At 48.2% G+C, this 25,478-nt stretch overlaps 1 protein-coding gene across 1 annotated transcript in view; it reads right to left on the bottom strand.

Moving 5' to 3' along the window:
- Positions 1-25,478, bottom strand: part of LOC140394774 (protein phosphatase Slingshot homolog 1-like) — a 127,372-nt gene that overhangs the window by 16,886 nt on the left and 85,008 nt on the right. Inside the window, exons 10-14 of the mRNA XM_072481994.1 lie at positions 22,423-22,551; positions 20,309-20,355; positions 19,155-19,301; positions 16,428-16,628; positions 5,935-6,631 (exon numbers count right to left, since the gene is read on the bottom strand). Of these exons, the coding sequence (XP_072338095.1) occupies positions 5,935-6,631; positions 16,428-16,628; positions 19,155-19,301; positions 20,309-20,355; positions 22,423-22,551 (1,221 nt within the window). The remainder of the gene's footprint in view (positions 1-5,934; positions 6,632-16,427; positions 16,629-19,154; positions 19,302-20,308; positions 20,356-22,422; positions 22,552-25,478) is intronic.

The following is a 25,478-nucleotide window of genomic DNA, read 5'->3' as shown; positions in this document are numbered from 1 at the left end:
CCCATAGAGTGCTGGTGAGGAGGCCCAAGGCTAACGAGCCTCCGCGGGCAGTGCTGGTGAGGTTCCATCGGCTCGTCGATCGGGAGTGTGTGCTCAGGTGGGCCAAGAAGGAGAGGAGCAGCAGGTGGGAGAACGCGGAGGTTCGGATATATCAGGACTGGAGTGCGGAGGTGGCGAAGAGGAGGGCCGGGTACAATCGAGCGAAGGCTGTGCTGCACAGGAAGGGGGTGAAGTTTGGCATGTTGCAGCCGGCGCGACTGTGGGTTACCTACAAGGACCGGCGCCATTATTTTGAGTCTCCGGAGGAGGCGTGGGCCTTTGTTCAGGCCGAGACGTTGGACACAGATTGAGTGTCGGGACGGGCAATTGGGGACTACGGTTGATATGCTATGTTTATTTTTGTTTCGGGGGGGGGGGGGGGGGGGGAGCCTTTGTATTGCTCCGGGTTTCTTTTCTTTGTGTTTTGTCTCTTTTGGGTCGGTGAGGGTGGCTGGGGCGGGTTGGGCACTGTTTTGGTTGGGTTGTTCGGGGGGCTCTTGGAGATGAGATGGGGCCCCGCGGGGGAGGGGGAAGACCGTGTCAGGGGTGAGGGGACCGGGCCTGTAAAAGGAGCTGCGTCAGAGGTGGCGGGGCCTGGTAGGTGGAAAGCGCGCGTTTTTCCCACGCTGAAGACGGGAGGGGGCGGGGCCGGGGAAGCGAGGGTTGTTTCCCGCGTTGAGAACAGAAAGGGGAGGGGGGAGAGCCTATGGATGGGGACGGGAGAGGAGGGTGTGCCACACAATGGGAGGAGTCGAAGGAGAGGCGGGAGTGGCCAGGGTCAGGAGGAGTCAGCTGACTTGCGGAAGTGCAATGGGGGGAGCAAATCAGCTAGGATGGGTCCTAGTCCGGGGGGGGAAATCGAGTTGCTGCTGCTATGGTCAAGGAGCTGGAGCGAGACGGGGGTATGCCGCTGTGGGGAACGGGCCGGGTGTGGGGTGCGGGCGCGTGGCTGGCCAAGGAGGGGTCATGGCTAGTCGGCGGGGGAGTGTAGCCCCCTGATCCGGCTGATAACCTGGAATGTAAGGGGACTGAATGGGCCGGTTAAGCGGCCCGCGTGTTCGCGCACCTGGAGGGGCTCAAGGCGGATGTGGTTATGCTTCAGGAGACACACCTGAAGGTGGCAGACCAGGTAAGATTGCGGAAAGGGTGGGTAGGTCAGGTGTTTCACTCAGGGCTGGATGCCAAAAATCGAGGGGTGGCGATCTTGGTGGGAAAGAAGGTGTCGTTTGAGGCGTCGAGCATTGTGGCAGATAATGGCGGCAGGTACATAATGGTAAGTGGTAAGTTGCAGGGCGAGAGGGTGGTACTGGTCAATGTGTATGCCCCGAACTGGGACGATGCGGGTTTTATGCGGCGTATGTTGGGTCCGATCCCAGACTTGGAAGTGGGGTGCCTGATAATGGGGGGAGACTTTAACACGGTGCTGGACCCGGCACTGGATCGCTCCAGGTCTAGGACGGGTAGGAAGCCGGCGGTGGCTAGAGTGCTGAGGGGGTTTATGGACCAGATGGGAGGGGTGGACCCTTGGAGATTTACAAGGCCGGGGGCTAGGGAATTTTCATTCTTCTCACATGTCCATAAGGCTTATTCCCGAATCAACTTTTTCATCTCGAGTAGGGCGTTGATAGCGAGAGTAGAGGATATGGAGTATTCAGCAATAGCCATTTCGGACCACGTCCCGCATTGGGTGGACTTGGGAGTTGGGGGAGGAGAGGTACCAGCGCTCGCTGTGGCGCTTGGAGGTGGGGCTGTTGGCGGACGATGAGGTGAGCGAGCGGGTCCGAGGAAGTATAGAGAGGTAGCTGGAGACCAACGACAACGGGGAGGTCCGAGTGGGGATGGTATGGGAGGCACTGAAGGCGGCGGTGAGGGGAGAGCTGATCTCCATTCGGGCCCACAAGGAGCGGAGGGAGCGGGGTGAGAGGGAGAGGCTGGTGGGGGAGATGGTGAGGGTAGACAGGAGGTATGCGGAGGAGCCCGAGGAAGGATTGTTGAGGAAGAGGCGTAGCCTCCAGGCCGAATTCGACCTGGTGACCACCAGGAAGGCGGAGGTGCAGTGGAGGAAGGACCAGGGGGCGATTTACGAGTATGGGGAAAAGGCAAGCCGGATGCTGGCGCATCAGCTTCGGAGGCGGGACGCAGCTACGGAGATCGGGGGGAGTTAAGGTCGGGGGGGGGGGGGGGGAGAGATTGTAGTGCGGAGTGAAGCTGGCATCTATGGGGTCTTCAGGGACTTCTACGAGGAATTGAACCGATCCGAGCCCCCACGGGAGGAGGGAGGGATGGGCCGCTTCCTGGACCAATTAAGGTTTCCAAAGGTGGAAGAGGGACTGGTGGCAGGATTGGGGGCCCCCGATTGGGCTGGAGGAGCTGATCAAAGGGATAGGAAGAATGCAGGCGGGGAAGGCACCGGGGCCGGACGGTTTCCCGGTCGAATTCTATGAAAAAATATATGGACCTGTTGGGCCCGCTGTTAGTTAGAACCTTCAATGAGGCAAGGGAGGGGCGGGCACTGATCTCCTTGATCCTGAAGCGGGACAAGGATCCCCTGCAGTGTGGGTCTTGCAGACCGATTTCCTTGCTAAATGTAGATGCCAAGGTGCTGACGAAGGTCTTAGCCACGGGGATTGAGGATCGTGTGCCGCAGATCATCCATGAAGACCAGACGGGGTTTGTGAAGGGGAGGCAGTTGAACGCGAATGTGCGGAGGCTTTTGAACGATATCATGATGCCGGCGAGGGAGGGGGAGGCGGAGATAGTGGTGGCGATATGACGCTGAGAAAGCCTTCGATAGGGTAGAGTGGGGGTACCTGTGGGAGGTGCTGAAGAGGTTCGGGTTTGGGGAGGGGTTTGTCAGGTGGGTTCGGCTGCTGTATGAGGTCCCGATGGCGAGTGTGGCCACAAACAGGAGGAGGTCCGAGTACTTTCGGTTGCACCAAGGGACGAGACAGGGTTGTCACTTATACCCCCTGCTCTTCGCACTGGCAATTGAACCCCTGGCTATGGCACTGAGGGAGTCAAGGAACTGGAGGGGGTTGGTGCGTGGTGGGGAGGAGCATAGGGTGTCACTTTATGCGGACGACCTGCTGCTGTATGTTGCAGACCCGGTGGGAGGAATGCCGGAGGTAATGAGGATTCTTAGGGAATTCGGGGACTTTTCGGGGTACAAGCTCAACATGGGGAAGAGCCAGCTGTTCGTAGTTTATCCAGGGGACCTGGAGAGGGGGATTGGCGAGCTCCCACTAAAAAAGGCGGAGAGGATCTTCAGGTATCTGGGAGTCCAGGTGACCAGGAGCTGGGGGGCCCTGCATAGGCTTAATTTTACAAGGCTGGTGGAGCAAATGGAGGAGGAGTTCAAGAGGTGGGACGCGTTGCCGTTGTCCTTGGCGGGTAGAGTGCAGTCAATTAAAATGACGGTGCTCCCAAGGTTTTTGTTCCTGTTCCAGTGCCTCCCAGTGTTCATCCCGAAGGCTTTTTTCAGGCGGGTTAACAGGAGTATAATGGGGTTTGTGTGGGAGCGAGGGACTCCGAGGGTGAGAAGGGTGTTCCTGGAGTGGAGTAGAGATAGGGGGGGACTGGCACTGCCCAACCTCTGTGGACACTACTGGGCCGCCAATGCGACAATGGTGCGCAAGTGGGTGATGGAGGGGGAGGGGGTCGCATGGAAGAGGCTGGAGACGGCATCCTGTGTGGGTACGAGTCTGGGGGCGCTGGCAACGGCGCCGCTGCCGCACCCTCCAAGGTGGTATACCATGAGCCCGGTGGTGGTGACTGCCCTCAAAATCTGGAGGCAGTGGAGGCGGCACAGGGGGGAGGTGGGGGCCTTGGCGGGGACCCCATTACGCCCCAGGAAGAACAGGTGGAGGGTTTGCAGGGTGGCACAGGGCAGGGATACAAATGTTGGGGGACCTGTTTGTGGACGGGAAGTTCGCGAGCCTGGGTGAGCTGGAGGAGAAGTACGGGCTCCCCCCGGGGAACACCTTCAGATACTTACAGGTAAGGGCGTTTGCCAGACGGCAGGTGGCGGAATTCCCGTGGCTACGGCCACACACAGTACAGGACAGGGTGCTCTCGGGGGGGTGGGTGGGAGTGGGGAAGATCTCGGAAACTTACCAGGTGATGCAGGAGGAGGAGGAGGCCTCGGTGGTGGAGGTAAAAGATAAGTGGGAGGAGGAGTTGGGAGGGGAAATTGAGGAAGGGATGTGGGCAGACGCCCTGGGGAGGGTGAACTCTTCCTCATCGTGCGCGAGGCTCAGCCTCAAACAGTTTAATGTGCTGCACAGGGCAGACATGACCGGGACAAGGATGAGTCATTTTTTTGGGGGTGAGGACAGGTGTGTTAGGTGCTCAGGGAGCCCAGCAAACCACACCCATATGTTCTGGGCATGCCCAGCGCTGGAGGAATTTTGGAAGGGCGTAGCGAGGACGGTGTCGAGGGTGGTAGGATCCAGGGTCAAGCCGGGCTGGGGGCTCGCAATATTTGGGGTGGCAGAGGAGCCGGGAGTGCAGGAGGCGAAAGAGGCCGGAATTCTGGCCTTTGCGTCCCTGGTAGCCCGGCGAAGGATTCTTCTTCAGTGGAAGGATGCGAGGCCCCCAAGCGTGGAATCCTGGATCAACGATATGGCAGGGTTTATTAAGTTGGAGGGGGTGAAATTCGCCTTGAGGGGGTCGGTACAAGGGTTCTTTAGGCAGTGGCAGCCGTTCTTAGACTTCCTGGCAGAGCGGTAGACATTGGTCACTGGCAGCAGCAACTCGGGAGGGGGGGTCACTTTATTTTTTTGTTTTTGTTATTTACACTAGAGGGTCTGAGGGGTTGTATATACTTGTTGTATTAAGTCGGGGTGTTAATGTTAATTTATTATTTATGTACGGGGAGGGAGGGGGGTATGGAGGGTTGTTTTTCTGGACTGTGTTTTGTACTTAACCCTGTTGGGTTTCTTTTTCATTTTGTTATTGATATTTTATGAAAACCTTTAATAAAAATTATTTTTTAAAAAAGATTTGACTGGTGACAGACCAGAAGCAGCTGATCTCAAGACAGTGAGTTAAAGATTTGCCTGTGAACGGGATAGGGAGTTTAAACAGTAAGTTGAGACAGGCAAGAATCTGCAGCTGGTTCCTGAAAGTTATCGCTTTCTCAAGTGATTTATCCAAGATGTATCTTTACAGAACATTTTCCTGAGTCTGCTAACTGTATTTAAAAGTGGATTTTGGTGATGTTTGAGCGGAAATCAAGATAGCAGTTAAAGGTTATTGCATAACTTTACTGATAAGCATTGTTTAACTGGTAATTGAAAGCTATTTGTATTTATTAGGTTAAAGCAATAACATTTTGTTTCATATACCACATCCTTATTTGTACGGGAAATCACTCTTGGAACGAAATATCCTTTCCTCAGACTTACAAAATTAACAACAGAATGCCCTTTTCAAATAATATTTTCTATTAACACCAGTTAAATTTCACCAGATTAAATAAATAGTCAATATTGTAGTGTCTGGTCTTACCATGGCCATGCAATGAGTTAAAAGTCAAATAAAAATCAGGTAAACTACATAACCCTACTAATGTTAGCATATCAAGTAGAGTATTTGAGTGCTTTTACAGATTAGATTAGCCTTACAGGCGAATAGGAAATAAACTGCTCTGATGCAAAAGTTGATATGTAACTACATTAAGATTTATATTTTAGTGAATCTGGTATCCAATTGTTGCAAAGACAAGTTGAACCTTGACAGTATCACAGGTATCTTTTTTTTAAAGATTTATATGTTTACATCAGTTACTCAATTGTTATAGTGTGTATTAACCAGCAAACAGAAAGGTTGTATTGAAGTGAATGAGTGATTGGAGTATGTTAAAATGGTCATAATTCTTTTATTATTTGTACTTACTTCATCCTCTTTCAAATAATTTCCTGTTCTGTTATTGTTATTGTTCACATTGTCTTTATCGAATTGACTTTCAAACTGTGACGTTGAATCTGGTTCCAGTATGCTCGTGAGGTTTGCAATTGCTTCTGCATCGTTTTCTGCATTAGGTCCATTCACCATGATGTGATCATCCTGATCGTACATACCAAAATCCAGCATGTTCTCATTTTCCTCTTCTGACTCCTCCACTGCTGTAAACAATAGGCAAGTATTTCCCTGTTGGCTTAGCACTCTGTTTTCACTGCCGTAAATATCTTTAAGCTGAGGTGAGTCAAGTATTCCGGTGTCACAGACACCATCTTCTGTGGACTTGTAATCTGCATTATCCATCTGAATTGTATCCGTTTCCACATGGTTAACCTGTTCCAGCTCTCTCTGCTGTTTGGCGAAGGCACTGTCTGTAATGGGGTCTGACAGACACCTGAAATAGTAATTGGAATTAATTGGCTCACTTTTAACCTTGTTGGCTACTCCTGCATTTGGAGATGTTTCAATACTGCTATGTTGCTGCTCCTCAGATGAGTGCTGAATTCCTGCTTTACACCTGTTCAAGTACTGTTGGATAGATGCTCTACTGCTCTGGAACATTGGATCCCTCACAGTCTCTTGCAGGTCACTCTCAGAGTTGCATCGCCATAAGACATTATGTCGATGTTTACTGTTTTAAAATTAAAGAGGGTATTATCCACAGGGTCAATACTAGTAAAATATTGCTTAATGATCTAATAAGAGGGAAAGAAAAATCTTGAACTTATTTCACACCATTCACAACCTCAGGTTGTCCCGAACAACTTTTGTAATGTCGGAAACGTGGTAGCAAATTTGCATGCGGCAAGGTCCCTCAAACATCACAGATAGTAACAAAATAATCGGTATTAGTGATGTTGGTTGAAGGATAAATATTGGCCAGAAAACAGGCCTTCTCCTCTTTCAATAGTGCCTTTTGCACCCATCTCATTAATAAGATGGGAACTCCAACAGTTCAACACTCTCTCAGTATTGCAGTGCAGCACGCAAATCCCTGGAGAAAGACTTGAACCGTCTCTCTTGGAGGCAAGGATGCTAACATGAAGAAAAAGCTAACACGGTTCTCATCTAACACGAGACTGTTTAATTTACCAATGGATGCGTCACACCAGCTCAGCTACTGTCACAATTAGCCAGATGTTACTCTTTAATACTTACCCATAACTCAATAACAATTCTTGTTAAGCAAGGAAACAAAACAATGCTCTCCTAACAGTCCATGGGAGTTTAACTTCTGAATTAGCAAGTGTTTTGCCTCTCAAAAAGGGATTACATGCATCATGTTTACTTATGGAACCGTCAAATCATTCAAAAATCTTCAGCTTAAGTACCACTAACTTAGGGGCAGTACGGTGGCGCAGTGGTTAGTATCGCTACCTCAGTGCCAAGGACTCAGGTTTAATCCCTGTCTCAGGTCACTGTCTGTGTTGGGCTTGCACATTCCCCCCCGTGTCTGCGTGGGTCTCACCCCCACAACCCAAAAAGATGTGCAGGGTAGGTGGATTGACCACGTTAAATTGCCCCTTAATTGGGAACTCTAAATTTTAAAAAAAAAAGTACCACTAACTTTATGTAGGTGACCATAATTTGCTGCCTTTTTTCAAAACATTGCAAATTTAGTTTCAGAACAAAGATAAAATACAGTAGATGCTGGAATTCTGAAATAAACACAAGAAACTACTGGCAATGTCTGTGGAGAGAGAACGTGAGTTACGTTTCATCATAACCCGTTCTCCCAGTGTCTGCGTGCGTTTCCTACAGGTGCTCCGGTTTCCTCCCACAGCCCAAAGATGCGCAGGTGGATTGGCCATGATCAATGTGTGAGGCTACAGGGATAGGATGGGGGTGTGGCCCTAGGTAGAGTGCTCTTTTATAGTTCGGTGCAGACTTGATGGGCTGAACCACCTCCTTCTGCACTGCAGGGATTATGGATTCTTCCATGGAGAGGTGGAATTGGGTGATATTATAGATGTGGAAATAGGCAGTCTTAGTGAGTTTACAAAGGGAATTGACATGTTAACAATGGCCTAGGGTGAAGGGTTGGGTCAGTCAGGTCTTTCATTCGGGGCTGGACACCAAGACTAGAGGGGTTACAATTTTGGTCAACAAGTGGGTGCAATTTCAGGTGGGCATTCTGTCATGGTTAACGGTATGTTGGAGGGGAGGAAGGTGGTCTTGGTTAATGTGTACATGCCAAATTGTGATGATGTGGAATTTCTAAAGAGGCTGCTGGGGAAGATACCTGACCTGGACTCGCACAAGCTGGTTATGGGAGGGGATTTTAATACAGTCATCGACCCTGGCCTGGACCGGTCGTGTTTGAAAACGGGGAGGGTGCCAGCAATGGCAAAGGAACTGATAGGGTTCATGGAGCAGATGGGGGAGGGGGTCGACCCATGGAGGTTTAGGCAGCCGACGGGGAAAGGAGTTTTCTTTCTACTTGCATGTTCACAAGGTTTATTCCCGGATAGACTTTGTCATTTTGAGTAGGGATTTACTGGCAGGGGTGGTGGATATGGGGTATTCGGCCAACACTATTTCGGATCATGCCCCATACTGGGTGGAACTGCAGGTTAGTGAGGAGAGCTTCCAGCGCCCGCAATGGAGGTTGGATGTGGGGTTGTTGGCGGACGAGGCGGTGTGCGAGAGGCTGAGGAAGCGCATGCAGAATTACCTGCAGGTTATTGACATGGGGAAGTCTCAGCAGCGGTGGTCTGGGAAGCGCTGAAGGCAGTGGTGAGAGGGGAGCTGATTTTGATCCGGGCTCATAGGGACAGGACAGATAGGGCAGTAATGGACCGACTGGTTAAGGAGATCTTATAGATAGACAGGAGGTATGCGGTGACCCTGGGGGTGGAGCTCTTAAGGGAGTGTCGGAAGCTGCAGGCTAAGTTCAGGGTGTTGTCCACAGGTAAGGTAGTGGAGCAGCTTAGAAAGGTGAGGGGGGCATTTTATGAACATGGGGAGAAGGCCAGCTGAATGCTTGCACAGCAGCTTAGGAAGAGGGAAGCGGCCAGGGAAATAGAGAGGGTGGTTGATGGGTTTGGGAACTTGGTAGGAGAGTTGGCAGGGATACACAGGGCGTTCAGGGACTTCGACAGTAGACTCTACCGCTCAAAACCCCCCACGGGACCAGAGGGAACGAGAAGCTTTTTGGACGGACTGACCTTCCCAAGGGTGGGTAGGGAGCTGGTAGATGGGCTGTGGGCCTCGATTAGGGCCGAAGAAATAGTTGAGGGCTTGAAGGGAATGCAGTCGGGTAAAGCCCCGGGGCCGGACGTGTATCCGGTGGAGTTCTATAAAAAGTTCTCGGGGTTAGGTGGAGGCCAATAGCAGCAGCAACCCGGGGGAGGGGGGGGGGGGGGGGAATCTCAGGGATAATTTTGCTTCTTGTGTGCTTTATTTTAATTTTCTGGTTGGAGTGTTTTGTTGAACATCGTTGAAAATTTGAATAAATATATATTTTTTTAAAGTTCTCAGGGATTTCAGGGCCATTGCTGGTTAAGGTTTTCAATGAGGCAAGGGAGAGATGATGTCACAGGCCACTATTTTGTTGATATTGAAGCGGGACAAGAACCTGGAGTTCTGCGTATATAGGCCGATTTCCCTGCTTAATGTGGATGCCAAGTTGCTGGCCAAAATTCTGGCCTCCAGGATTGAGGATTGTGTGCCGGATGTGATTATGGAGGATCAGACCGGGTTTGTCAAGGGCAGGCAGTTGCTGGCCAATAGAAGAAGGCTGCTCAACGTGATCATGATGCCCCCGGAAAGCAGGGAGGTTGAGGTAGTTGTGGCAATGGATGCGGAAAAGGCATTCGACCGGGTGGAGTGGGACTATCTATGGGAGGTGCTGGGACGAATTGGGTTCGGTAGGGGCTTTATTGACTGGGTCAGACTGCTGTACCAGGCCTTGGAGGCTAGTGTAAGGACGAATAGGTCCATCTCGGACTATTTTAGACTGTACCGGGGGGACAAGGCAGGGGTGCCCCCTCTCCCCACTGTTTTTAAAAAATATATATATTTATGAAAGTTTTTTAATAAAACAAAACAATTTTTTCCCCTTACAAACAATAAACACCCCCCCACCCCCGGTAGCAAAATAACACAAAATCGCCCTGAGCAAGATATATACATGGTAAGATGATATATTTACAGAGCTTTATACACTGGCTCTCGCCCGTTCGTGCCAGTTTCCTCCACCCTCCATGTTATCCCCCGCTTGTCCGTCCCCTCAAGCAATCTCTTGTTCCCCCCCCCCCCACCCCCCAGGGTTGCTGCTGCTGCTGACCGACCTTCCTCTAACGCTCCGCGAGGTAGTCTAGGAACGGTTGCCACCACCTGTAGAACCCCTGCGCAGACCCCCTTAAGGCAAACTTAATCCTTTCCAACTTTATGAACCCAGCCATGTCGTTTGTCCAGGCCTCCATGCTAGGGGGCTTCGCCTCCTTCCACATTAGCAAGATCCTTCGCCGGGCTACCAGGGACGCAAAGGCCAGAATGCCGGCCTCTTTCGCCTCCTGCACTCCCGGCTCGTCCAATACTCCAAATATTGCTAGCCCCCAGCTTGGCTTGACCCGGACTTTCACCCCCTGAGATATTGCTCCTGCCACTCCTCTCCAGAACCCCTCCAATGCCGGGCATGACCAAAACATGTGGACATGGTTCGCCGGACTCCCTGAGCACCTTCCACATCTGTCCTCCACCCCAAAGAACCTACTCAACCTCGCCCCCGTCAAGTGCGCTCTGTGAACCACCTTAAATTGTATCAGGCTGAGCCTGGCACATGAGGAGGAATTGACCCTACCCAGGGCATCAGCCCACAAACCTTCCTCGATCTCCTCCCCCAGCTCCTCCTCCCATTTACCCTTCAACTCTTCTGCTAGCGCTTCCCCCTCTTCTTTCATCTCTTGGTATATTGCCGACACCTTGCCCTCCCCGACCCATACACCCGAGATCACCCTGTCTTGAATTTCCTGTGTTGGGACCCTCTCCCCACTGTTGTTTGCATTAGCTATAGAGCTGCTGGCAATTGCTCTGAGAGCTTCAAGGGGCTGGTTCGGGGTGGGGGTGGGGGGTGGGACCTTAGAGTCTCGCTTGACTCAGACTACCTGCTCTTATTCGTATCGGATCCAGGGGCAGGGATGGGCGGAATTATGGCGATTTTGGGGCAATTTGGCCGGCTTTCGTGGTATAAACTGAATATGACAAAGAGTGAGATGTTTGTAGTCCAGGCGAGGGGTCAGGAGGGTCGGCTGAGGGAGCTGCCGTTTAGGTTAGTGGGGGACAGTTTCAGGTACTTAGGGATACAAGTGGCGCGCGACTGGGGCCGATTACACAAGTTGAACTTGTCCCGGTTGGTTGAACAGATGAGGGGTGAGTTTCAGAGATGGGATGCACTCCCGCTGTCGTTAGCTGGGAGAGTGCAGACGGTCAAAATGATGGTCTTACCGAGATTACTGTTCGTATTTCAGTGTCTCCCAATTTTCATCCTGCGGTCCTTTTTTAAGAGGGTTAATAAAAACATCCTGGGCTTTTTATGGGCGGGTAAGTCCCTGCGAGTGAAGAAGGTGATGTTCGAGCGGAATCGGGGGTGGGGGGGCTTGCGCTGCTGAATTTTAGTCATTATTACTGGGCGGCTAACATAGCCATGATAAGGAAGTGTGTGGTGGGGGCGGGGTCGGTTTGGGAGCAGATGGAGGTAGCTTAGTGTAAGGGCACCAGTCTGGGGCGTTGATAACGGCACCTCTGCTGTTCCCGCCGGCGAGGTACTCCACCAGCCCCGCAGTGGTGGCGGCCCTGAGAATCTGGGGTCAGTGGAGGAGGTACGCTGGCGCAGTGGGAGCATCGGTCTGGTCCCCAATATGTGACAATCACCGGTTTTCCCCGGGAAGCTTGGATGGGGCGTTCCCGAGTATGGCGAAAGGCAGGAATTGAGAAGAATGTATAGGTTAGGTGGATTGACCATGATAAATTGCCCTTAGTGTCCAAAATTGCCCTTAGTGTTGGGTGGGGTTGCTGGGTTGTGGGGATAGGGTGGAGGTGTTGACCTTGGGTAGGGTGCTCTTTCCAGGAGCCGCTGCAGACTTGATGGGCCGGGTGGCCTCCTTCTGCACTGTGAATTCAATGATAATCTATGATTAATCTAGGACAAAGGTTCAGCACAACATCGTGGGCCGAAGGGCCTGTTCTGTGCTGTATTTTTCTATGTTCTATGGGGGACTTGTTTTTAGAGGGGAGCTTCCCTAGCTTGAGGGCGTGGGAAGAGAAGTTTGGGTTGGCAAGAGGAAACAAATTTAGATATTTACAGATGCGGGACCTCCTGCGCAGGCAGATATCATCCTTCCCACTCCTGCCACTAAGGGGGATCCAGGATAGGGTAGTGTCTAGGGGATAGGTGGGAGCGGGGAGCGTCTCGGACATCTATAAAGAACTCATGGGGGCGGAGGAGACGCAGACCGAGGAGCTGAAGCGTAAGTGGGAGGAGGAGCTTGGTGGGGAGATGGAGGATGGCTTATGGGCGGACGCGTTGAGCAGAATCAATGCGACCGCGACATGCGCCAGGCTCGGCTTGATCCAATTCAAGGTGGTCCACCGGGCCCACATGACAGTGGCCCAGGTGAGTAGATTCTTTCGGGTGGAGGACAAGTGTATAAAATGTGCGGGAGGACCAGCGAACCATGTCCACATGTTCTGGGCGTGTCCAAAACTTGGGGATATTGGCAGGGATTTGCGGACGTCATGTCCAGAGTATTGAAAACAAGGGTGGCAATGAGTCCAGGGGTGGCGATTTTCAGGGTGTCGGAAGACCCGAGAATCCAGGAGGAGAGAGGCTGATGTTCTGGCATTTGCTTCCCTGGTAGCCTGGAGACGGATACTGCTAGCTTGGAGGGACTCACAGCCCCTGAAGTCGGAGACCTGGCTAACTGACATGGTGAGCTTTCTCAGACTAGAGTAGATTAAGTTAGCCTTGACAGGGTCACTGCTAGGGTTTGCCCGAAGGTGGCAACCATTCATCGACTTCTTTGCGGGTTGGGAGTCAGTGATTGCACTATGTTTATTGTTCTTTGTAGTGTTGTTATACTGTTGCTGTTTGTAATGCCAAAAATAACTCATTAAAATTGTTTATTAAAAAAAAAAATGGCCTAGAGTGGCACAATAGTTAGCACTGCTGCCTCACAGTGCTAGGGATCCTGGTTCAATTCAGACCTTTGGTGACTGTATGAAGTTTGCAGGTTATCCCAGTGTCTGCGTGGGTTTCCTCCCACAGTCCAAAGAAGTGCAGGTTAGGTGGATTGGCCATGCTAAATTGCCCCTTAGTGTCCGAAGATAGAATTTACAGTGCAGAAGGAGGCCATTCGGCCCATCGAGTCTGCACCGGCTCTTGGAAAGACCACCCTACCCAAGGTCAACACCTCCACCCTATCCCCATAACCCAGTAACCCCACCCAAAACTAAGGGCAATTTTGGACACTAAGGGCAATTTATCATGGCGAATCCACCTAATCTGCACATCTTTGGACTGTGGGAGGAAACCGGAGCACCCGGAGGAAACCCACGCACACATGGGGAGAATGTGCAGACTCCGCACAGACAGTGACCCAAGCCGGAATCGAACCTGGGACCCTGGAGCTGTGAAGCAATTGTGCTACCCACAATGCTACCATGCTGCCCCAGATGTGCAGGTTAGGTCGGGTTGTGGGGATAGTGTGGGCCTAGGTAGGATGCTCTTTCAGAAGGTCGATGCAGACTCAATGGGCCGAATGGCCTCCATCTGCACTGTTGGAATGCGAACTGCCTGCCTGACCTGCTGAGTAGTTACAATATTTTCTGTTTTTATCTAGCTTAAGCAGCTGCTGACTTTTCAGTGTTGACAGCTTGAATCCACGGAGTAGCAACTGCAGTGCCACCACTGACAAGAGGGTGCACTATCGCATTGCAAATTGGCATTTTCTATTTTAAATATTGATACAAGAGTTGACAGTAGAAATATAAAAGGAGTAAATTACACCCATGCACTTTGGACCAATGCCCTCCCTCCCTTATATTCCATCTGGTTTGATTCTGGTTGTGAAACGCCACAAGAAATTCACTCGTACAAGCTTTGACTTTATTGACTGAGACAATTAAATTTGAACTAACTCAAAATCCTTTTTAATTTTGTCTTTTTTTAAAACACCGAATGTTGATAAAGCCTATGGGCTGGATTCTCCGATTTTGAGGCTATGTTCCCCTTGCCACCCCCCACCAGCCCCCCCCCCCCCCCCCCCCCCCCCCCCGCCAGAGGCATGGCTCCCCCCGACTGTGGCGGCGCTGGACAGAGTCCGCAGCCGCCACGCCGGGTTCCCAAAATCAGAACACACGTCCCCCGTGCCGCCAAGAACATGGCCCATCGGGGGCGGAGCATCGGGGACGGCCTTCAGATGTCCTGAGGCCGTCTCAATGGCGTGCAGCATACTCCTCGATGATGGCATTTTTGGAGGGGCGGAGCATCCAAAAACAGGCGCCATCCCGGATTCGTTCGTAAACAGGATTCTCCGCCCGATCCAAGGAACCTGGCTGGAAAATACTGAAGCCAACAGGGATTTTCACACACTGTTGAAATCATGTCACAATTGGATAAATGTGGGTTAACTAAATATTATTGGATAAGGCAGCACGGTGGTTAGCATTGCTGCCTCACGGCAGCAGGGACACGGGTTCGATTCTGGCCTTGGGTAACTGTGGGGCGTTTGCACGTTCTTCCAGTGACAGCATTGGTTCTTCTGAGTGATCCAGTTTCCTCCCACAGTTCAAAGATGTGCAGGTTAGGTGGATCGGCGAGGAGCCCCAGGTTGAGTGCTCTTTCAGATGGTCAGTGCAGACCCGATGGCTGAACTGCCGCCTGCTGCACTGTAGGGATTCGATAGATTCTTCTGTGCATGGAGTGGAATTGGGTGATGTTACAGAGGTGGCAATAGGTAGTCGGAGTTTGCAAAGGGATTCAGATAGGTTTTAGAAATTTTTATTATTTATAAATTTAGAGTACCCAATTATTTTCAATTAAGGGGCAATTTAGCGCAGCCAATCCACCTAACCAGCACATCTTAGAGTTGTGGGTGTGAGACCCACGCAGACACGGGGAGAATGTGCAAACTCCACACGGACAGTGACCCAGAGCCGGGATTCAAACGCGGGTCCTCAGCGCCATAGTCCCAGTGCTAACCACTGCTCCACATGCCACCCCGGATTTAAAGACGTTAACAATGGCCTTGTCTTCAAAATATCAGTGGAGTTCCCGCCCCTCAATTAGAAACAACTTTAAAAATTGTTGTTTTGAGACGAGGGTTGCCTCCTTTTATAATGTTGTAACGGCTACTGAGCAAATTAGCAAGAAGGATGAGATAAGATAAAACTTTACTATATTGAGATGGAAACATACAGTGAATCAAGTCAAAATTCCCGACCTATTGGGGCCTCTATCAAAACTGGAAGATCGTAGGATTCTTACACAGAAGGTTGGCTCTGTTGGCTGAATAGATGGGTTTGTGATGTCGAGCAAGGCCAACAGTGCGGGTTCGATGAGGATATTCATGAAGGCCCGCCTTCTCAACCTTGCTCATTGTCCGAGGTGTGGTGATCCTCAGGTTAAATCACCACCAGCCAGCTCTCCCCCTGAAAGGGGGAAGCAGCCTTTGGTCATCTGGGACTATGGTGACTTTACACAGAATGAGAAAAAATAAATCAAAAGGTGAGTCAACCCACATAATTTGATTAAATCTCAGTAGTAATTTAAGCTAACATGTAACGGCATGCTGATAATATAGGCGCACTCCAGGAAAAGGTTCAATTCTGCTACCGCCATTGATATTATTACTATTTCAATAAATATAATTACAACATTAACAACAAAAGTGGTGAAATCATGTCTTTAATATATAGAAATACCCTGAGGTGCTGCATGGAGACCTGAGCAAAGATTTCACTGGATGTCTGAGCAAAGGAAAATAATTTAAATTCCATGCTCTTTTTCTTTTAGGCCAGAGATCTCTTATTAGTATTCCTCGGTTTACTGCAGGTACATAAAAACCATTGTCGTTACACAAATTAATCAGCCTTCCAAGTAATCTAAAACAAGCTGTGCAATGATCTTCGATGCCTGGAATTTAGTTATGCAAAATTAATCCTGGCAATCATAATACTTCTCCCCAATTAAATTTATTTTCTCAGCCTTGCAAATTTTTGCAAAGCATGCTCAATGGCCTTCCTCATTTATCTTTCATTTCAATTGTTGTGTATGATAAAAGCAGGGCAATAGATTTTAGTTCAGATCTCCCCGCACTCCTGTATGAGGTGAAGCACCTTTGGACTTGATACGTTACAGAAATGTCATGTGACAGCGTACTAATGATAATAACTAGATTAGGTTTGCTTCAGAAGTAGTTATTTACCTTGCATCTAAAATGCCTTCATATTCTGCCAGCTGCCTCATGAACCCAGCATTTGGCTGTGCAACACTCCGTTTCTCCTTCACATATTCGTAGGCTCTCTCGAGTGGCCACCTATATTCTTTCATTGCATATGCGATGACTGTCGACGCAGACCGGCTAACGCCCATTTTGCAATGTACCAGACACTTGGAGTGATTTTTCCTGTGGGAAAAGATTAGAAAGCTAAAACAGTTGCATGAATACCTTGTATGAAAAGCTAGAGAAAGGAGTCAATGTGCTGAAAGTGTCAAACAGAAAATGAAGAATCGTGTCCTTTCCAGGTCACCAATGGGGCATTGGAGCCTGGTTCTAACAAAATCTTCAGATCATCTTGCTTAAATCTTTTGGATATTAACCCAACATGCTAGCACCAAATTAGTTAAAGTTAAAATATAAAAGTACATAAAGCTAGAAATGGTCTTTTAAGGGTACTTTAGACATGCTTTCTAATGATCTCCAATTATTTCAGGAGGTACACAACCAGAATCAAAGCCTCCAAAAGAAGAAACCTATTAATTTCTTTCCTCAACTTCTAAGGCAAGAAAGAGCTGGGTATTCATATTTAAAAACACAGTATTGAAGTACACATGTATTCAGATATTAATGGCTGCATTTCACAAAAGGCAAAGAAAATGGGGCCACAGTATTCTCTATTAGATTGCTTCTACCTGCACAGTTAGACTTCAATTATATGAGATATAGTTGCACATCTTTGGACTGAGGGGAAAAACCGGAGCGCCAGAAGGAAACCCATGCAGACACGTGGAGAAAATGCAGACTTCGCACAGACCCAAGCCAGGAATCGAACCTGGAACTGTGAAGCAACTGTGCTAACCACCGTGCTACCATGCTCTCTGGGGTAGATAAATCCTAAGATTGACATTCCTTTGTGCGAAACCATTTTCATCTCTCCAAATGGCCAATCCTTATTTTGAGCCTGTGGGATCCTGTTCTGGACTCCCGAGCCAGGGCAAACATAAACCCAGCATCTACCTTGTCAAATCCCTTCAGAATTTTACATGTTTCAATGAGCTAATTTCTCATTCCTAATGTGATCTCACTAAGGTTCTACATAATTGCAGTAAGGCTTCTTTATTCTTATGCTTCAATTCTTTCGTGACAAAGACTAACTATTATTATTATTTTTAACATAATGGCCTAGATCTTCCAGGCTCCAGATCGTCGGAGACCGAAAACATGCCCCAAGATGCAAGGAGGGAATCTGCGGAAGTCCTGAAAACTACGCTCCCATTTCTGGAAAAGCTGGGCTCAGAAGACCCGGCAAGGAAGCGGAAAAGTTCAAGCATATCAGCAGTCCAATGATGACTGCCACTTTGCGGAAGATACCGGCCAATATTTTCTTCTAACTGCTTGTTGTTCTCGAGTGTTGACTTTCTGCGATTTGTATAAAGGGCATCTGGATCCCTCCGAATACCAATAATTTCTTGTCTCTAATGATTTTAAAAATATTCTTCTTTTCTATTTTCCTTCTAAAGTTGATAACGTTACAATTATTCACGTTATATTCCATCTACCACATTCTGCCAACCCAAAAACGACGATTTATTCCCACCTATCTTTTTAACAATTCTAAATCAATGCTACTATATTTTCCCTGTTATTATCCCAAAAGTCTAATTTAGTTCAATAACCTCTTGTGGCACCTTGAATTGATTTTTAAAATTCCAAATACATGACATCTACGGCTTCCCTCTGGTCTCCATGGTGGTTACACCCTCAAAGAACTCTTAACAGATTTGTAACACAATTTTATTCCCCATTATAAATCTGTGTTGACTCTGCTTAATTACATTTTGATTTTCTTAATGCCCTGTTAACACACCCCTCATAATAAATTCAAGCATTTTCACTACTACTGATGTCAGGTTAACTGGCCTGCAGTTCCTGTTTTCTGTCTTCCTCTCTAGAATAACAGGGTTATGTTTGTCCCCTTCCAATCTGTGGAACCAATCTAAAATCTAGAGAATTCTTGAAGATCCACCATCTCTGTAGTCACCTTTATTAAGACCCTGGGATGGAGGCCACCAGGTCCAAAGGATTGTTGGCTTTTCATCCCATTAATTTCTCCAGTACTATATTTTTTACTAATACCAATATCCTTAGCTCACCATTCTCACTAGGCCTTTGGTCCCTCACCACATAACAGAATGTTTTGTCTCTTCTACCATAAAATGTTTGTTGAACATCTGTCATTCCCTTTTGCCCATTATAAATTCACCTGTCTCTGTTTGTAAAATAACCCACATTTACTTTTGCTAATCTCTTACTTTTTACATACTTGTAGAAGCGCTCACAATCTGTTTTTATTTCTCTTGCTAGATTACTCTCATATTTTCTCTCCATCAATTTCTAGGTCATCCGTTGCTGAATTCTATAATCTCGCCAATCTTCGGGTTCACTAAACTTTGGGCAACATTATCAGCCCCCTTCTTTAATCCAATTTCTCTTGTTAGTCATGGTTAGACCATTTTTCTCAGATCTTTAATTACTGAAGGGAATGTATATTCATTACACTAGAGTACTGATAGGTTCCGAATTTGCTTTAGTGCACACACCAACTCTTAGATTCACCAAATATTTGACCATGGAGGCTCAACTAATGTAATCAAATGATCATTTTGCCAACATGGAAAACTAGTTTACAAAGCAGAATGTTCCTCTACCTACTTGGCTTTTGTTATGAAGTTATATGTGTCATTCCAATATGCCAGTAGGTCTGTAGCATCCTCATCAAACACCCGTACATTGTGATAGCAGAACAATCCTGGAAAGAAGTTATCTATCTCTCTGGTTATATTTAAGATGTAACCAACACTGTAAGAGACCAGAAAAATTGTGTTGAGAAATTTCTTGACAATCATTAACAAAAAATGATTTAACAAAAAAAAGCAGTATTAATGAAGGCCTATCCACGAGAATGCATGTACTTTTGTAAGCACAGCATGATGACAAACAAGACTGCAATATGTTTAGCGATACTGGTTTGGAGATACTGGTTCCTTGTCCTGACAATGTTCAGTTTCTCTGATGCTGGGTAAAGGTCTCACCCGGTGAAGTACCCAGAAAGCTGCGACCTACTGCTCCACATAGACAAAGTTAGCTGATCTCAATGTTAGACAGAGAGAGAGGAAATAAAATCTAGAATCCCCACAAAGAGTGAGAGCATAAATAATATATAAAACGTAAACGTGGGCGGCCCCATCACGTTTCACAGGTAAACCATCTGTGTCATTCGGTTTCAGGTCTTGCACATGAAGAATATCACTTGAGCGATATAAAGGTTATGACCTCCTATATTGGTATGATGGGGGAGGGGGAAACGGGCAGATGGTGGGGGGAATGGTTACGACATTAGACTAGTAGTCCAGAGGCTGAGGCTAATACTCTTGGGGATAGGGATTCAAATCTCACTACGGCACCTGGTGGAATTTAAATTGAATAAAATATTTTGGAATTGAAAGGTAGTTTCATGGTCACCACTACTGAGACTAGCATTGATTGCCATAATGAACTTTAGGGAAGGAAATCTGCTGTCCTTACCTGGCCTACATATGATTTCAGATCCACAGCAATGCCCTCTGAAATGATCCAGCAAACCATGCAGTTCACGGGCAATTAGGAATGGGCAACAAATGCTGATCTTGCCAGCGACACTCATATGCCATAAAATAATTTGTAATATGTGGATATGTAGGGAGTTTGTGTGCCCCTGATTCTCTTTTGCTTCATAATGTCAGTCAACAAAAGGATAATTTTGAGCTAACAGTAGCAATTAGAGAAATGACATATAATGTTGCATGGAGCAATTATTTTGACCTTACCCTGTGCTTTGAAGCTCTTCCAAGTTTGAAGCGTTCCACTCTGATCCCTAAAATGACAATGGTTGTAATCATTTTCTTGTATACAATAATTATTTTTCAGATTGGAAAACTGACCTTTAAACATTGTAAACTTCATCATGCCAGTTAGTGACTTTTGTTGCGAGGTTATATCCTTTTATTTTTGAAAATATGATTTAAACTTTCAACTGACTGAATCATAGAATTTACAGTGCAGGAGGAGGCCATTTGGGCCATTGGGTCTGCACCTTCGCTTGGAAAGAGCACCCTATCTAAGCCCATACCTCCACCCTATCCCCGCAACCCCAGCCAACCTTTTTTTGGACAGCAGGGGCAATTTAGTATGGCTAATCTACCTAACCTGCACATCTTTGGACTGTGGGAGGAAACCGGAGCACCCGGAGGAAACCCACGCAGACACGGGAGAACGTGCAGACTCCGCACAGACAGTGACCAAGCCTTGAATCGAATCTGGGACCCTGGAGCTGTGAAGTAACTGTGCTAACTACTGTGCTACCGTGCTGCCCATAAATTCTGTCCTGCCCTGGAATTTTCTGCCCTGGAAATTTGCACATGAAAAATATCACTTGAACGATATAAAGGTTATGATCTCCTATATTGATACGGTATTGGTATGGGGCTGGTTTAGCACAGGGCTAAATAGTTGGCTTTTAAAGCAGACCAAGGCAGGCCAGCAGCGTGGGTTCAATTCCCATACCAGTCTCCCCGAAAAGGCGCCGGAATGTGGTGACTAGGGGCTTTTCACAGTAACTTCATTTGAAGCCTACTTGTGACAATAAGCGATTTTCATTTACATGCTGAGGGAGGGGGAAACGGGACAGACGGTGGGGTAATGGTTTCTGCCCTGGAAATTTTGTAATTTGAAGTGAGACAGAATAAACCATTTAAAAACGCATGGTCACCGTCCCAAGGTGAAGTAAAAAAAAAACAAGTCACCTCAGGGAGTATGAAGAAAGATACAAAGTGCTGGATATTGAAAGAAAAACCTGCCATAGAGAGATCCACCCAAAACCCCCTTGGAAGTACACAACTGGTAAAGTATAACAGGCTAGGCTAGCTACTGCAGGGAGATTGCATGAAAGACTTCAGCAGAGGAAAAATTGCTTGAAGTAGGGCTGTCTCACTCTCTTTTGGAACTCGTGTACTACTGAATTCAGAAGCCAGCGTTACTAGAAATCTACCAGAGAACTGAACAACTGTAGCTTTGAGTGGGAACAGCTAGCTCAGTGCAGACATGTAATAAGTCCTTCCAGCTCAGTTGCACAATATCTTTACCATTGATTCACGAGTGCGCCATTAGGCTGTGAACATTTTAAAGTTGGATTCGCTGCCGCTGTGCTCCGGAGTTTGCTAAAAATAAAACGATTTCCGCTTATAAGAAGTTATTTTGTGAGGAGTTATTTTGAATTCCAGATTTCACAAGTAACAATTAAATGTTTGGCCATTTATGTTTTTGATGCTATTATTTATAAGAAAGATTGGAGGTTGTGAGGGTGGGTTGAAGGGTGAGGTTTCGGGGCCTTTCAACATTGTTGGGAGCTGGGATACAGTTTTGGAGAACCAAGAAAGGTGACACTCCTGATGGACTCCACCATAGCTTGCAAAATGCACTATGAACCTGGCCCCAGTGTGAAAAGAGAAAAATGGCATGTGAAGCCACACATGGGTTGTGTGTGTAGCTTGCAAGCCATGTAATTTTGACAATTTGGTTTCCCCGAGCCCAGAGGAAAAATGGACCCCAACAATTCAATGCACTACCTGCCACTAGATAAGTGTATTTGAATTGAGGGTGGAAATAAGCAAGGGTTTCCAATAATTTATAGGACATGAATGTATATTTTGGAAATGGCAGGATTGCAGCATGCATGCCATAGAATGGAACACTGATAATATTTAAATTGGAGGGTAGGTTAGAAATGGGATGAAGACCCGACAGAATCAGCTGTTCTTTTCCGGAAGCAGCAAACATATTCCTCTAAAACAACAGTTTCCATTTTGTTCAATACAATAGTGTGAAAAAAAATCATAACATTCCCTGTAATTAAACAAATCTTGAATAGAAAGAAACAAATTACCAGATAAACATGGTCAAATATTAGGGAAGCTTTATCCATTTGTCCTAAAATGATCAGCATTTCATTATCAATAAATCCTTTGTACTCTTTCAGATTGTAGTTCATCTGCTGTTCTAACTCATTTCGAATCTGTGGGAACAAAAAAAATCTTCGGTAGCAGGCAAAATGCAATACTTATTTATACATTATCTGGTAAGTTTTGTTGGCTCTTTTTCTCTCCTACCTCAAGGACACGGACTCTCATTGGGATATGACTCCGGAGAAGACTAGTTAAAGTAGCAAATCAAAACTGCGCGCCCCCCCACCCCATCCCCATCCCTTGACGGCAATCAGATCCCCAAAATGTAAGACAATCAAACCCCATCACTGATGGAACCCCTCTTTTACCTTTCTCAGAGCAAATTTCACCTTCTCCAAATAAAGGAACTCCATTAGATCCCCAGCCAGAGATGTACAGGGAGGAGAAGCTGGCCTCCATTCCAACAGAACCCACCTTCGAGCAATCAACGAGGCGAAGGCTAAAACATCTGCCTCTGCACCAGTCTGCAGCTCCGGCAGGTCTGACACCCCGAATATGGCCTCCAGAGGACCCAGCCCCAAATCCACTCTGCCCTCACACATGGTGCTGAAAAATGACCCTCAAAATCTCTCCAACTTCAGGCAGGACCAGAACATATGGACATGGTTGGCTAAACCCTTCCCACACCACTCGCAGCTATCCTCCACCCCCTCAAACAGCCGGCTCTTCCTCGCCTTCGTTCAGTGCGTCCTGTGCATCACTTTTAATTGAATCAACCCCAGCTTTGTGCACGAAGTGGAGGCGTTGACCCTGCACAGCACTTCGCATCTTAGTCCTTCCTCTAACTCTTCCTCCCACTTGGCCGTAATCCTTTCCATGGACTCCCTTGTCCTCCTTCATAATCCAGCTGTTGATCGCTGAAGCGTCCCCACTCTCCAGCCCACCCACCCCCACCCCACCCCACACACACCCCTACCGACAGCATCTCCTCCAGCAATGAGGACGATGGTGCCACCGGGAAGCTCAGGAAATCCTTTCATGTGAAATTCCGCATATACCCGAACCCCCTCCTCACGCTCGATCCCGTACTTCACCCCCAATTCCTCCAAGTTTGCGAACCGCCCAAAAAAACAGATCCTTCATCTCCTTCACCCCTTTCTCCTCCCATTCTCGGAACCTCGCATCCATCCACCCTGGCTCAAACCCATGATTCCCACTCATCAGTATCACCCTCGACTCTGCTCTCAACTTGAAGTGCTGTAAGAATTTTCCCCAAATCTTCAGCATGGCTACCACTGGACTCCCCAAATCCTTCCCCAGGGTGAACAGTAGCGGCGCCATTGCCAGCAACCACAACCTCAACCCCTGACAAGAACCTGCCTCCATCCGTACCCACAAAGCCTCTTTCTCCTTACTCCAGCCCTGCACCCTCTCCGCATTTGCCGCCCCATAATAGTGTAACAAGTTTGGAAGAGCCAGCCCCCCGACTGCTGCCTCCTTTGGAGCACCGCCTTCCTAATGCTGGCCACCTTCCCTGCCCACACAAACGACAAGACCAGCCTGTCCATCCCTCAAAAGAAAGACTTTGGCAAAAAAATTGGCAGACACTTGAACAGAAACAAAGACCTTGACAAAGGTCTTTTTACTGTTGCACCCGGCCTGCCAGTGACAAGGGGAGACTATCCCATCGCCTCAAGTCCTCCTCTACCCTCCCCACCAGGCTCGTGAAATTAAGTTTATGAAGCCACGCCCAGCCCCGCACCACCTGCACCCCCAAATACCCAAAATGGGTTGTCGCTACCCGGAATGGCAACCCTCCACTCCTGCCCCGGAGTTGTTGCTCCATGGAATGGCAACTCTCCCACTGCCGCCCGTGGGGAAGACACCACAAAATATACGCTCTTCCCTAAATTTAACTCGTATCCCAAAACCGCCCCAAATTTTCTTAGCAGCCCCTTCTGTCCCTCATCGACGAACTGGGGTCCAAGATTTACAGCAGCAGATCGTCCGCGTACAGAGACACCATATGCTCCACAGCTCTCCCCCTCATTATTCCCTTCCATAAATCCAAGCCCCTCAGCACAATGGACAAGGGCTTAATTGCTAACATGAACAGAAGGGGGGGACATGGAGCATCCTTGCCAGATTCCATGAAATAGTGGAAAGTACTCGGCATTCATATTGTTTTTCGCACACATGCTCTCGGATCCTTGTATAACAATTTCACCAATGCCACAAACTTAGGCCCGATCTCAAACTTCTCCAGCACCACAAACAAATAACTCCAACTCCACTCTGTCAAATGCCTCCTCCTCATCCAAAGCCACCACCATCTCCCTTCCCTCTGCTGGAGTTCAGCAGCCGCCATACGTTCAATGACAGCTGCTTGTCCCTGACAAACCCAGTCTGATCCACACCCAGCACCTTCGGAAGGCACTCCTCCAACCTCACCGCCAACACCTCCACCAATATCTTAGCACCCAAGTTCAGTAGAGAAATGGGCCTGTACAACCCACACTCCACCAGATCTTTCTCCTTTTTGAGCAATAATGAGATGGATGCCTGCCTCATCGTCTCCCGCAACACGCCCTTACCAATGTGTCGACAAACATTTCTATCATTAGCGGTGCCAACCTAGCCTCGAGTATTGTATAAAATTCCACCCGAAACCCATTCGGTCCCGGTGCCTTGCCCAACTGCATCTTCCTTTTCGCTGCCTGCACTTCCTCCAGCCTCATTGGTTCCTCCAACTCGGCTCTCTCCTTCTCTCCCAACTCCGGACACCAGTTGCTCCAGAAACTCCGTCATCTCCGACTCATTCCCCACCGTCTCCGATTTATACAAGCCCCTATAAAAGTCCACAAACACCTTATTCACCTGCTGTGGCTCCACCACGAACCCACCCGCTCCATCTGTATACCTTCCATCTACCTCCAAAACCTCCTCTATCAACTGCTGCCGTTCCTTCCATGCATCCCTATCCACCTTTGCCTTGAATGAAATGGCCTCACCCTGCACTACCACCTTCAAAGTACCA

This window comes from Scyliorhinus torazame, chromosome 1 (genome assembly GCF_047496885.1).
Source record: "Scyliorhinus torazame isolate Kashiwa2021f chromosome 1, sScyTor2.1, whole genome shotgun sequence".
NCBI lineage: Eukaryota > Metazoa > Chordata > Chondrichthyes > Carcharhiniformes > Scyliorhinidae > Scyliorhinus > Scyliorhinus torazame.
The sequence above is the reverse complement of the archived record's forward strand: the minus strand, read 5'-3'. Positions and strand labels throughout refer to the sequence as shown.